Source organism: Oncorhynchus tshawytscha, linkage group LG13, assembly GCF_018296145.1.
Source record: "Oncorhynchus tshawytscha isolate Ot180627B linkage group LG13, Otsh_v2.0, whole genome shotgun sequence".
Taxonomy (NCBI): domain Eukaryota; kingdom Metazoa; phylum Chordata; class Actinopteri; order Salmoniformes; family Salmonidae; genus Oncorhynchus; species Oncorhynchus tshawytscha.
The window spans coordinates 81,307,600-81,321,876 of NC_056441.1; the positions used below are offsets into that span (position 1 = coordinate 81,307,600).

Consider the following 14,277-nt stretch of genomic DNA (forward strand, 5'->3'; position numbering starts at 1 on the left):
CTCTCTCGGTGTGTCTCTCTCTCTCGGTGTGTCTCTCTCTCTGTGTCTCTCTCTCTCTGTGTGTCTCTCTCTCTCTGTGTGTCTCTCTCTCTGTGTGTCTCTCTCTCTCTGTGTCTCTCTCTCTCTCTGTGTCTCTCTCTCTCTGTGTGTCTCTCTCTCTCTGTGTGTCTCTCTCTGTGTGTCTCTCTCTGTGTGTCTCTCTCTCTCTGTGTGTCTCTCTCTCTCTGTGTGTCTCTCTCTCTCTGTGTGTCTCTCTCTCTCTGTGTGTCTCTCTCTCTCTCTGTGTCTCTCTCTCTCTGTGTGTCTCTCTCTCTCTGTGTGTCTCTCTCTCTCTGTGTCTCTCTCTCTGTGTCTCTCTCTCGCTCACCCTCTTTCTGTGGTGTAGCATTCTCCTCGTCTCCTCCCTCCTTCTCAGCAGTGCAGTTGTATCCTTTCTTCTTGAGGATATTACAGATGAGGATCCCCAGGAGTCCCATCACACAGAAGATTGGCACCAGGGCGAACACGGCATACTCTGTACTCTTCTCCTCCGGGCTCCGCACTGCTGTACCGTTCACCGGCTGGCCGCCACTGCCCGTCGAACCCTTATCCACCGTACGCACCGCACGCACGTGGGTAGATTGGGCAGGGGAGGCTGGGGAGAGATAAGGGGGGAGAGAGAAATTGAGAGAATAAAACCATTATGTTAAAACCATTATTCCTCCAGTGGAAACATAACAGATTCAACTATTTGTTGGTGTGATATTGATTCTGTCCACACTCACCTCTCACACAGGCCAGGGTGGAGGCTGTCCTCCCAGCAGTGGGGTGGAACCTGGTGGCACCAACACAGGCACATATTAATATCACAACAGAACAATACCATGTTATCATAGCAGTGTATTCATTTCATGGTCATTTAGCAGACGCTCTTATCCAGACAAACTTACTATTGGTGCATTCGTCTTAAGGTAGCTAGGTGAGTCAACCCCATATCAAAGTCCTAGTAAGTAAAACTTTTCCAACTGACCATATTTAAAGGTCAACAGTCTATTTCTGTAGAGAGCGGTGGTCCTGGTCGGAGGGTAGAGACATGCTAACCGGGCTATACAGTAACTGGTCAGGATACAAGCATTTCGCTACACCCGCAAATAACATCTGCTAAACATATGTGAACAATTAGATTTGATTTGATACTTCAGTGCTATAGTCAGGTAGCTGGGCTGGTGTCTATATATGGAGACTAAATGAAGATGTAGGACCACAGTAATACACCTGTTTACTAAGCAGGGCCACCGAGAGAGAGAGATTATTGTGTTGCAGTGTTGTTTTACAGCAGAAGAATCATTCAACCGTTTTGCCTGTATCTAATGTGGCTTATGAAGAAAAACACATGCTTGTTGGTGCTTGTTGATAGTTGTTGGACTTGTTTGGTGAATATTGAGATTACAAAGGTAGAGGGTAGAGATTGTCTTGTATGTGGATACATACCCATACAGACAGTCTCCGCAGACAGCATCAGAGTGCGATGTACCAGAGGTCACAACCTTTTTGTTGAGGACCCCACAGGAGGAATGTGGGCGGCATTGATCAGAGTCATAGCTGTCCGAAAAAGTACCAGCTGGACAAGATTGGCATCGCATCGCCTCGCCTGGCCCCTCGACCTGCCAGCAAGCCTGGCAGGAGAACACATCTTCACATCTCAGAACAGAGTACCACTGTAATTATACACTTCAGTCACATGTGGTTCTGTGTTCAATAAGATGTTCCAAAAATAACTAACACTGCCATTTTGGACAGAAACTAAGATACATTACCTATTTTTCAGATTCATATGTACACATTTTCATATGAAACCAATTGTTTTTTATATATACAGTTGATGTCGGAAGTTCACATACACCTTAGTCAAATAAATTTAAACTCAGTTTTTCATTTTTTTTTATCCTAGTAAAAAATCCCTGTTTGTTAAGATCCCTGTCAGTTAAAATCACCACATTATTTTAAGAATGTGAAATGTCAGAATAATAGTAGAGATAATTATTTATTTCAGCTTTTATTTCTTTCATCACATTCCCAGTGGGTCAGAAGTCTACATACACTCAATTAGTATTTGGTAGCATTGTTTATAAATTGTTTAACTTGGGTCAAACGTTTTGGGTAGCCTTCCACAAGCTTCCCACAATAAGTTGGGTGAATTTTGGCCCATTCCTCCTGACACAGCTGGTGTAACTGAGTCAGGTTTGTAGGCCTCCTTGCTCGCAAAACACTTTTTCAGTTCTGCCCACAAATTTTCTATAGGATTGAGGTCAGGGTTTTGTGATGGCCACTCTAATACCTTGACTTTGTTGTCCTTAAGCCATTTTGCCACAACTTTGGAAGTATTCTTGGGGTCATTATCCATTTGGAAGACCCATTTCTTCGGCTTGCAAGCGTCCCCCTTTTTCTTCCAAACATAATGATGGTCATTATGGCCAAACAGTTCTATTTTTGTTCCATCAGACCAGAGGACAATTCTCCAAAAAGTACGATCTTTGTCCCCATGTGCAGTTGCAAAACGTAGTCTGGCTTTTTTATGGCGGTTTTTACTCCTTGCTGAGTGTCGATATAGGACTCATTTTACTGTGGATATAGATACTTTTGTACCTGTCTCCTCCAGCATTTTCACAAGGTCCTTTGCTGTTGTTCTGGGATCGATTTGCACTTTTCGCACTAAAAGTACATTCATCTCCTTCCTGAGTGGTATGACGGCTGCGTGGTCCCATGGTGTTTATACTTGCATACTATTGTTTGTACAGATGAACGTGGTAACTTCAGACGATTGGAAATTGCTCCCAAGGATGAACCAGACTTGTGGAGGTCTACAATTATTTTTCTGATGTCTTGGCTGATTTCTTTTGATTTTCCCATGATGTCAAACAAAGAGGCACTGAGTTTGAAGGTAGGCCTTGAAATACATCCATAGGTACACCTCCAATTGACTCAAATTGTCAATTAGCCTATCAGACGCTTCTAAAGCCATGACATCATTTTCTGGAATTTTCCAAGGTGTTTAAAGGCACAGTCAACTTAGTGAATGTAAACTTCTGACCCACTGGAATTGTGATACAGTGAATTATAAGTGAAATAATCTGTCTGAAAATAATTGTTGGGAAAATTACTTGTGTCATGCACAAAGTAGATGTCCTAACTGACTTGCCAAAACTATAGTTTGTTAACAAGAAATTTGTGGAGTGGTTGAAAATTGAGTTTTAATGACTCCAACCTAAGTTTATGTAAACCTCCGACTTCAACTGTATATATATTATGCATGTATCAACAAATTAACAAAAACATAGTACAGATGTGGGATCTTAATTTGACCAGTGCTGTCGTGGCAAAACACTCCTGCAGCAACAGGATTTTAATGTATCGTCCATGATGTTGCTTCATCGGTGGTTAGTCTATTAGCTGGACAAAAGAACGGCACATGTAAAGTGGAATACTGTCAATATAACCATGTGTTAACGTAGGTTTTCAGTGAATTTATGTTAATCCCGAAGCTCATCTGTTCTTCCTACCCTGCAGGAAAATTCTGAGCAACAAAAGAGTGATCAAATTAAGATCCTACATCTGCATATTGGTCGTATCTAAAATAAGAGCAGACCCACTGGGAAAAGTTGTTTCAAAGTTGTTTCACCGTCATTTCAATGAAACTACCTTGAACCAACGTGGAGTAGACGTTGAATTGACATCTGTTCCCAGTGGCGGGAAACACAACTTCCATGTAGTGAGAAGGAGGAGAAAGTGGAGAGGTAGAGGTGGCCTCTGTTGACAGAGGGATTGACGGTGGTAATGTAGTGGAAGAGAGGGTGGGGGTTTGGCCTCTATAGTGACAAGTTATAAAAAGACATGTAGGATGACAGGGTAATGAGAGGTGAGTTAGGATGACAGGGTAATGAGAGGTGAGTTAGGATGACTGGGTAATGAGAGGTGAGTTAGGATGACAGGGTAATGAGAGGTGAGTTAGGATGACTGGGTAATGAGAGGTGAGTTAGGATGACTGGGTAATGAGAGGTGAGTTAGGATGACAGGGTAATGAGAGGTGAGTTAGGATGACTGGGTAATGAGGGGTGAGTTAGGATGACAGGGTAATGAGAGGTGAGTTAGGATGACTGGGTAATGAGAGGTGAGTTAGGATGACTGGGTAATGAGAGGTGAGTTAGGATGACTGGGTAATGAGAGGTGAGTTAGGATGACTGGGTAATGAGAGGTGAGTTAGGATGACTGGGTAATGAGAGGTGAGTTAGGATGACTGGGTAATGAGAGGTGAGTTAGGATGACTGGGTAATGAGAGGTGAGTTAGGATGACTGGGTAATGAGAGGTGAGTTAGGATGACTGGGTAATGAGAGGTGAGTTAGGATGACAGGGTAATGAGAGGTGAGTTAGGGAGCTTCTGCCCTACCTTGATTGGCTCTTGGCCACTGGGGCACTCCAGACACACACACCCCTCCCCCCAGGGACACTGCACGGCTACAGTCCCTCCAGTGCCAAACACCTGGAATACACACACAGATCAGTGACACAAATAATTACACACACACACACACACACACACACACACACACACACACACACACACACACACACACACACCGTGAGAAGGACAAGAGCTGAGCCACACACACACACCGTGAGAAGGACAAGAGCTGAGCCACACACACACACACACCGTGAGAAGGACAAGAGCTGAGCCACACACACACACACACCGTGAGAAGGACAAGAGCTGAGCAGCAAAGGTGGTTCCTCATCTTCTTCCAGGTATTCTTCTATGAACATATGATCTAGAACAGAGAGGATCATGGGACAACGGGTGAGCTATAGTCAGGGAGGAAATCGAATGCATAATCAAGAAGTCTGGTTTTGCCTGAAGAGATAGACCTCTGACTAAAGCGTGATTCAACATGTGTCAGGGGGCTGGGGTCAATCTGTTATATCTGGAGTCCTTCTCTTGTCTTATCCGGTGTCCTGTGTGAATTTAAGTGTGATCCCTCTAATTCTCTCTCCCTCCCGGAGGACCGGAGCCCTAGTACCATGCCTCAGGACTACCTGGCCTGATGACTCCTTACTGTCCCCAGTCCACCTGGCCGTGCTGCTGCTCCAGTTTCAACTCTTCTACCTGTGGTATGGAACACTGACCTGTTCACAGGACGTGCTACCTTGTCCTAGACCAGCTGTTTTTGACACTCTCTCTACCGCACCTGATGTCTCTAACTCTGAATGATCGGCTATGAAAAGCCAACTGACATTTACTCCTGAGGTGCTGACCTGTTGCACCCTCTACAACCACTGTGATTATTATTATTTGACCCTACTGGTCATCTATGAACGTTTGTACAGCTTGGCCATGTTCTGTTATAATCTCCACCCGGCACAGCCAGAAGAGGACTGGCCACCCCACATAGCCTGGTTCCTCTCTACCCGGCACAGCCAGAAGAGGACTGGCCACCCCACATAGCCTGGTTCCTCTCTACCCGGCACAGCCAGAAGAGGACTGGCCACCCCTCATAGCCTGGTTCCTCTCTACCCGGCACAGCCAGAAGAGGACTGGCCACCCCACATAGCCTGGTTCCTCTCTACCCGGCACAGCCAGAAGAGGACTGGCCACCCCACATAGCCTGGTTCCTCTCTAGGTTCTTCCTAGGTTAATGCCTTTCTAGGGAGTTTTTCCTAGCCACCGTGCTTCTACATCTGCATTACTTGCTGTTTACAGCAACAGCCTGACATAACACACTCCTGAATCATTACAGTAATAACCTGACATAACACACTCCTGAATCATTACAGTAATAACTTGACATAACACACTCCTGATTCATTACAGTAATAACCTGACATAACACACTCCTGAATCATTACAGTAATAACCTGACATAACACACTCCTGAATCATTACAATAATAACTTGACATAACACACTCCTGATTCATTACAGTAATAACCTGACATAACACACTCCTGAATCATTACAGTAATAACCTGACATAACACCCTCCTGAATCATTACAGTAATAACCTGACATAACACCCTCCTGATTCATTACAGTAATAACCTGACATAACACACTCCTGAATCATTACAGTAATAACCTGACATAACACCCTCCTGAATCATTACAGTAACAACCTGACATAACACACTCCTGATTCATTACAGTAATAACCTGACATAACACACTCCTGATTCATTACAGTAATAACCTGACATAACACACTCCTGAATCATTACAGTAATAATCTGACATAATAAATACTGTCACAACAATGACTGAGAGACAGGTACAGGCTGGTCAATAGTATTGAGGTAACAGCCAGTGTTCATGGACAGTGGACACAGGTCAGACAGTGACACAAAGAGATATTCTGAGGTGACAGCAGAGCCACAAATAGATAGTTTGGTCATGGAGGTTTCTAAGAATACATCATATAATTACAGTTGAAGTCGGAAGTTTACATACACTTAGATTGGAGTTATTAAAACTAGTTTACATCACTTAGGTTGGTGTTATTAAAACTAGTTTACATCACTTAGGTTGGTGTTATTAAAACTAGTTTACATCACTTAGGTTGGTGTTATTAAAACTAGTTTACATCACTTAGGTTGGTGTTATTAAAACTCGTTTTTCAATCACTCCACAAATGTCTTTTTAACAAGTCAGTTAGGACATCTACTTTGTGCATGACACAAGTCATTTTTCCAACAATTGTTTACAGACAGATTATTTCACTTATAATTCACTGTATCACAATTCCAGTGGGTCAGAAGTTTACATTCACTAAGTTGACTGTGCCTTTAAACAGCTTGGAAAATTCCAGAAAATTATGTCATGTCTTTAGAAGCTTCTGATAGGCTAATTGACATCATTTGAGTCAATTGGAGGTGTACCTATGGATGTACCTTCAAACTCAGTGCCTCTTTGCTTGACATCATGGGAAACTCAAAATAAATCAGCCAAGATCTCCACAACTCTGGTTCATCCTTGGGAGCGGTTTCCAAACGGCTGAAGGTATTACGTTCATCTGTACAAACAATAGTACGCAAGTATAAACACCATGGGACCACGCAGCCATCATACCACTCAGGAAGGAGACGCGTTTCAAGAGATGGACAATGACCCCAAGCATACTTCTAAAGTTGTGGCAAAATGACTTAAGGACAACAAAGTCAAGGTATTTTTTTAGTTATTTTACCGTTATTTTACTAGGCAGGTCAGTTAAGAACAAACTCTTATTTTCAATGACAGCCTAGGAACAGTGGGTTAACTGCCTTGTTCAGGGGCAGAACAACAGATGTTTACCTTGTCAGCTCAGGGATTCGATCTTGCAACCTTGGAGTGGAGTGGCCATCACAAAGCCCTGACCTCAATCCTATAGAAAATGTATTTGGAGCTATACGGCGCGACACGTAGATATACAGTGCAATACGGCACTCTACGGTGCGATACGGAGCTATATGGAGCGATACGGAGCTATACAGAGCCCCCTGCATTGTGGTACGGAGCTATATGGAGCTATACAGAGCCCCCTGCATTGAGGTACGGAGCTATATGGAGCTATACAGAGCCCCCTGCATTGTGGTACGGAGCTATATGGAGCTATACAGAGCCCCCTGCATTGTGGTACGGAGCTATATGGAGCTATACAGAGCCCCCTGCATTGAGGTACGGAGCTATATGGAGCTATACAGAGCCCCCTGCATTGTGGTACGGAGCTATATGGAGCTATACAGAGCCCCCTGCATTGTGGTACGGAGCTATACAGAGCCCCCTGCATTGTGGTACGGAGCTATATGGAGCTATACAGAGCCCCCTGCATTGAGGTACGGAGCTATATGGAGCTATACAGAGCCCCCTGCATTGAGGTACGGAGCTCCATTTGGCCTCTGCCTGCCTCTGGATGCTCCGCAATTGTGTCACACCCTCCATATGGAGCCTCCGAACACATTTTTGTTTCAATGGAAAAGAGAGTGAGCCATTAAACTCTCCTGAGCTAAAATGCCCCATTCCCTCCTTCCCGCTCTCTGCCATGCTCTCCCTCTCCCTCCTTCCCTCTCTCTGCCATGCTCTCTCTCTCCCTCCTTCCCTCTCTCTGCCATGCTCTCTCTCTCCCTCCTTCCTTCTCTCTGCCATGCTCTCCCTCTCCCTCCTTCCCTCTCTCTGCCATGCTCTCTCTCTCCCTCCTTCCCTCTCTCTGCCATGCTCTCCCTCTCCCTCCTTCCCTCTCTCTCCTTCCCCCCCTCCCTCCCTCCCTCCCTCCCTCCCTCCCTCCCTCCCTCCTTCCCTCTCTCTGCCATGCTCTCTCTCTCCCTCCTTCCCTCTCTCTCCCTCCCTTCCTTCCCTCTCTCTCCCTCCCTCCCCTCTCTCCCCCCTCCTTCCCTCTCTCCCCCTCCTTCCCTCTCTCTCCCTCCTTCCCTCTCTCCCTCCTTCCTTCCCTCTCTCTCTCCTTCCTTCCCTCTCTCTCTCCTTCCTTCCCTCTCTCCCTCCTTCCTTCCCCCTCTCTCCCTCCTTCCCTCTCTCCCTCCTTCCTTCCCTCTCTCCCTCCTTCCTTCCCTCTCTCCCTCCTTCCTTCCCTCTCTCCCTCCCTCCTTCCCTCTCTCTCCCTCCCTCCTTCCCGCTCTCTCTCCCTCCCTCCTTCCCGCTCTCTCTCCCTCCCTCCTTCGCTCTCTCTCTCCCTCCTTCCCCTCTCTCTCTCCCTCCTTCCCGCTCTCTCTCCCTCCTTCCCGCTCTCTCTCCCTCCTTCCCGCTCTCTCTCCCTCCTTCCCGCTCTCTCTCCCTCCTTCCCGCTCTCTCTCCCTCCCTCCTTCACTCTCTCTCTCCCTCCTTCCCGCTCTCTCTCTCCCTCCTTCACTCTCTCTCTCCCTCCTTCCCGCTCTCTCTCCCTCCTTCCCTCTCTCTCCCTCCTTCCCTCTCTCTCCCTCCTTCCCTCTCTCTCCCTCCTTCCCTCCTTCACTCTCTCTCTCCCTCCTTCCCGCTCTCTCTCCCTCCTTCCCGCTCTCTCTCCCTCCTTCCCGCTCTCTCTCCCTCCTTCCCGCTCTCTCTCCCTCCCTCCTTCCTCTCTCTCTCCCTCCTTCCCGCTCTCTCTCTCCCTCCTTCACTCTCTCTCTCCCTCCTTCCCGCTCTCTCTCTCCCTCCTTCACTCTCTCTCTCCCTCCTTCCCTCTCTCTCCCTCCTTCCCTCCTTCCCTCTCTCTCTCCCTCCCTTCCCGCTCTCTCTCCCTCCTTCCGCTCTCTCTCCCTCCTTCCCGCTCTCTCTCCCTCCTTCCCGCTCTCTCTCCCTCCTTCCCGCTCTCTCTCCCTCCTTCCCGCTCTCTCTCCCTCCCTCCTTCACTCTCTCTCTCCCTCCTTCACTCTCTCTCTCCCTCCTTCCCTCTCTCTCCCCCTCCTTCCCTCTCTCTCCCTCCTTCCCTCTCTCTCCCTCCTTCCCTCTCTCTCCCTCCTTCCTCTCTCTCTCCCTCCTTCCCTCTCTCTCCCTCCTTCACTCTCTCTCTCCCTCCTTCACTCTCTCTCTCCCTCCTTCCCACTCTCTCTCTCCCTCCTTCACTCTCTCTCTCCCTCCTTCCCTCTCTCTCCCTCCTTCCCTCCTTCACTCTCTCTCTCCCTCCTTCCCGCTCTCTCTCTCTCCCTCCTTCCCGCTCTCTCTCCCTCCTTCCCGCTCTCTCTCCCTCCCTCCTTCACTCTCTCTCTCCCTCCTTCACTCTCTCTCTCCCTCCTTCCCTCTCTCTCCCTCCTTCCCTCTCTCTCCCTCCTTCACTCTCTCTCTCTCCCTCCTTCACTCTCTCTCTCTCCCTCCTTCCCTCTCTCTCCCTCCTTCCCTCTCTCTCCCTCCTTCCCTCCTTCACTCTCTCTCTCCCTCCCTCCTTCACTCTCTCTCTCCCTCCTTCACTCTCTCTCTCCCTCCTTCCCTCTCTCTCCCTCCTTCCCTCTCTCTCCCTCCTTCACTCTCTCTCTCCCTCCTTCCCTCTCTCTCCCTCCTTCCCTCTCTCTCCCTCCTTCCCTCCTTCACTCTCTCTCTCCCTCCTTCACTCTCTCTCTCCCTCCTTCACTCTCTCTCTCCCTCCTTCCCTCTCTCTCCCTCCTTCCCTCTCTCTCCCTCCTTCCCTCTCTCTCCCTCCTTCCCTCCTTCACTCTCTCTCTCCCTCCTTCCCGCTCTCTCTCCCTCCCTCCTTCCTCTCTCTCTCCCTCCTTCACTCTCTCTCTCCCTCCTTCCCTCTCTCTCCCTCCTTCCCTCTCTCTCCCTCCTTCACTCTCTCTCTCCCTCCTTCCCTCTCTCTCCCTCCTTCCTCTCTCTCCCTCCTCCTCTCTCTCCCTCCTTCCCTCCCTCTCCCTCCCTCTCCCTCCTCCCTCCCTCTCCCTCCTTCCCCCTCTCTCTCCCTCCTCCCTCTCTCTCCCTCCTTCCCTCTCTCTCCCTCCTTCCCTCTCTCTCCCTCCTTCCCTCTCTCTCCCTCCTTCCCTCCCTCTCCCTCCTTCCCTCTCTCTCCCTCCTCCTCTCTCTCCCTCCTTCCCTCCCTCTCCCTCCTTCCCTCTCTCTCCCTCCTCCTCTCTCTCCCTCCTTCCCTCCCTCTCCCTCCTTCCCTCTCTCTCCCTCCTCCTCCCTCTCCCTCCTTCCCTCTCTCTCCCTCCTTCCCTCTCTCTCCCTCCTTCCCTCTCTCTCCCTCCTTCCCTCTCTCTCTCCCTCCTTCCCTCGCTCTCTCCCTCCTTCCCCTCTCTCTCCCTCCTCCTCTCTGCAATGCTCTCTCTCTCCCTCCTTCCCTCTCTCTCCCTCCTTCCCTCTCGCTCTCCCTCCTTCCCTCGCTCTCTCCCTCCTTCCCTCGCTCTCTCCCTCCTTCCCTCTCTCTCTCCCTCCTCCTCTCTGCAATGCTCTCTCTCTCCCTCCTTCCCTCTCTCTCCCTCCTTCCCCTCTCTCCCTCCTTCCCTCTCTCTCTCCCTCCTTCCCTCTCTCTGCAACGCTCTCTCCCTCCTTCCCTCTCTCTCCCTCCTTCCCTCTCTCTCTCCCTCCTTCCCTCTCTCCCTCCTTCCCTCTCTCTGCAACGCTCTCTCCCTCCTTCCCTCTCTCTCTCCCTCCTTCCCTATCTCTCTCCCTCCTTCCCTCTCTCTCTCCCTCCTTCCCTCTCTCTCTCCCTCCTCTCTGCAACGCACTCTCTCCCCCCTTCCCTCTCTCTCCCTCCTTCCCTCTCTCTCTCCCTCCTTCCCTCTCTCCCTCCTTCCCTCTCTCTGCAACGCTCTCTCCCTCCTTCCCTCTCTCTCTCCCTCCTTCCCTATCTCTCTCCCTCCTTCCCTCTCTCTCTCCCTCCTTCCCTCTCTCTCTCCCTCCTTCCCTCTCTCTCTCCCTCCTTCCCTCTCTCTCTCCCTCCTCCCTCTCTCTCTCCCTCCTTCCCTCTCTCTCTCCCTCCTTCCCTCTCTCTCTCCCTCCTTCCCTCTCTCCCTCCTTCCCTCTCTCTGCAACGCTCTCTCCTTCCTTCCCTCTCTCTCTCCCTCCTTCCCTATCTCTCTCCCTCCTTCCTTCCTTCCCTCTCTCTCCCTCCCTCCTCTCTCTCTCTCTCCTTCCTTCCCTCTCTCTCCCTCCCTCTCTCTCTCCCTCCTTCCATCTCTCTCTCTCCCTCCCTCCTTCCCTCTGTCTCTCTCTCCCTCCTTCCCTCTCTCTCCCTCCTCCTCTCTGCAACTCTCTCTCTCTCCCTCCTTCCCTCTGCAACTCTCTCTCTCTCCATCCTTCCCTCTCTCTCCCTCCTTCCCCTCTCTCTCTCCCTCCTTCCCTCTCTCTCCCTCCTTCCCTCTCTCTCTCCCTCCTTCCCTCCCTCTCTCCCTCCTTCCCGCTCTCTCCCTCCTTCCCTCTCTCTGCAACGCTCTCTCCCTCCCCCCTCATTCCCTCTCTCTCCCTCCTTCCCTCGCTCTCCCTCATTCCCTCGCTCTCCCTCATTCCCTCTCTCTCCCTCCTTCCCTCGCTCTCCCTCCTTCCCTCTCTCTCCCTCCTTCCCCTCTCTCCCTCCCCCTCTCTGCAACCTCTCTCCCTCCTTCCCTCTCTCTCTCCCTCCTTCCCTATCTCTCTCCCTCCTTCCCTCTCTCTCTCCCTCCTTCCTCTCTCTCTCCCTCCTTCCCTCTCTCTCCCTCCTTCCCCTCTCTCTCCCTCCTCCCTCTCTCTCTCCCTCCTTCCCCTCTCTCTCCCTCCTTCCCCTCTCTCTCCCTCCTTCCCTCTCTCCCTCCTTCCCTCTCTCTGCAACGCTCTCTCCTTCCTTCCCTCTCTCTCTCCCTCCTTCCCTATCTCTCTCCCTCCTTCCTTCCTTCCCTCTCTCTCCCTCCCTCCTTCTCTCTCTCCCTCCTTCTCTCTCTCTCCTTCCTTCCCTCTCTCTCCCTCCCTCTCTCTCTCCCTCCTTCCATCTCTCTCTCTCCCTCCCTCCTTCCCTCTGTCTCTCTCTCCCTCCTTCCCTCTCTCTCCCTCCCCTCTCTGCAACTCTCTCTCTCTCCCTCCTTCCCTCTGCAACTCTCTCTCTCTCCATCCTTCCCTCTCTCTCCCTCCTTCCCTCTCTCTCTCTCCCTCCTTCCCTCTCTCTCCCTCCTTCCCTCTCTCTCTCCCTCCTTCCCTCCCTCTCTCCCTCCTTCCCTCTCTCCCTCCTTCCCTCTCTCTGCCGCTCTCTCCCTCCCCCTCATTCCCTCTCTCTCCCTCCTTCCCTCGCTCTCCCTCATTCCCTCGCTCTCCCTCATTCCCTCTCTCTCCCTCCTTCCCTCGCTCTCCCTCCTTCCCTCTCTCTCCCTCCTTCCCTCTCTCTCCCTCCCTCTCTCTGCAACGCTCTCTCCCTCCTTCCCTCTCTCTCCCTCCCTCTCTCTGCAACGCTCTCTCCCTCCTTCCCTCTCTCTCTCCCCCCCTTCCCTCTCTCTCCCTCCTTCCCGCTCTCTCCCTCCTTCCCTCTCTCTCCCTCCCTCTCTCTGCAACGCTCTCTCCCTCCTTCCCTCTCTCCCTCCTCCCTTCCCTCTCTCCCTCCCTCTCTCTGCAACGCTCTCTCCCTCCTTCCCTCTCTCTCTCCCCCTTCCCTCTCTCTCCCCCTTCCCTCTCTCTCCCTCCTTCCCTCTCTCTCCCTCCTTCCCTCTCTCTCCCTCCCTCTCTCTCTCTCTCCCTCCTTCCCCCTCTCTCTCTCTCCCCCCCATCCCCTCTCTCCCTCCTTCCCTCTCTCCTCCCTCCCTCTCTCCCTCCCTCCCCTCTCCTCTCCCTCCCTCTCCTCTCTCCCTCCCCTCTCTCTCCCTCCTTCCCTCTCTCTCTCTCCCTCCTTCCCGCTCTCTCCCTCCTCCCGCTCTCTCCCTCCTTCCCTCTCTCCCTCCTCCCTCTCTCTCTCCCTCCTTCCCTCTCTCCATCGCTCTCTCCCTCCTCCCTCTCTCTCTCCTCCCTCCCTTCCCTCCCTCTCTCCCTCCTTCCCTCTCTCTCCCTCCTCCTTCCCTCTCTCTCCCTCCTCCTCTCCCTCTCCCTCTCTCTCTCTCCCTCCTTCCCTCTCTCTCGCTCTCTCCCTCCCCCTCCATCTCTCTCCTCTCTCCCTCCTTCTCCTTCCTCTCCCTCATTCCCTCTCTCTCCCTCCTTCCCTCTCCCCCTCCTTCCCTCTCTCCATCTCTCCCCTCTCTCTCTCCCTCCTTCCCTCTCTCCATCTCTCCCCTCTCTCTCTCCCTCCTTCCCTCCCTCCATCTCTCCCCTCTCCCTCCTTCCCTCTCTCCATCTCTCCCTCTCTCTCTCCCTCCTTCCCTCTCTCCATCTCTCCCCTCTCTGTGATGTTCCACTGAGACAAAATGGAAAGTTGTCCAGCAGCTAAATAAAGGAACAATTAACTTTCAGAGGATTCCTCTCCTCTCTCTGGTCAATAAAACTGCCCCTAAATCACAGTTTTAAACACAGAGAGAGAGAGAGAGAGAGAGAGAGAGAGAGAGAGAGAGAGAGAGAGAGAGAGAGAGAGAGAGAGAGAGAGAGAGAGAGAGAGAGAGAGAGAGAGAGAGAGAGAGAGAGAGAGAGAGAGAGAGAGAGAGAGAGAGAGAGAGAGAGAGAGAGAGAGAGAGAGAGAGAGAGAGAGAGAGAGAGAGAGAGAGAGAGAAACAGATGGAGGGTGAAACACACACACAGAGAGAAAGAGAGTGTGGGCAAACTCACCCCAGACTGGCAGTGGACTTGGACTCAGTTGCCCTGGCAACAGACTGAGGATGCTACGGATGATGCTACAATGCTGAGTCAAGGAAATACATACACTGTTTGGGTCTCTCTCTTTCTACCAGACACACACACACTGTT

General features: G+C 51.0%; 1 protein-coding gene across 1 annotated transcript in view; it reads right to left on the bottom strand.

The window, feature by feature from the left end:
* LOC112237266 (RELT TNF receptor) overlaps positions 1-14,277 on the bottom strand; it is a 62,548-nt gene that overhangs the window by 21,763 nt on the left and 26,508 nt on the right. The window contains 5 exon segments of the mRNA XM_042294969.1: positions 364-634; positions 765-814; positions 1,471-1,655; positions 4,425-4,517; positions 4,732-4,806. Coding sequence (XP_042150903.1) covers positions 364-634; positions 765-814; positions 1,471-1,655; positions 4,425-4,517; positions 4,732-4,773 — 641 coding nt within the window. The 5' untranslated portion in view covers positions 4,774-4,806.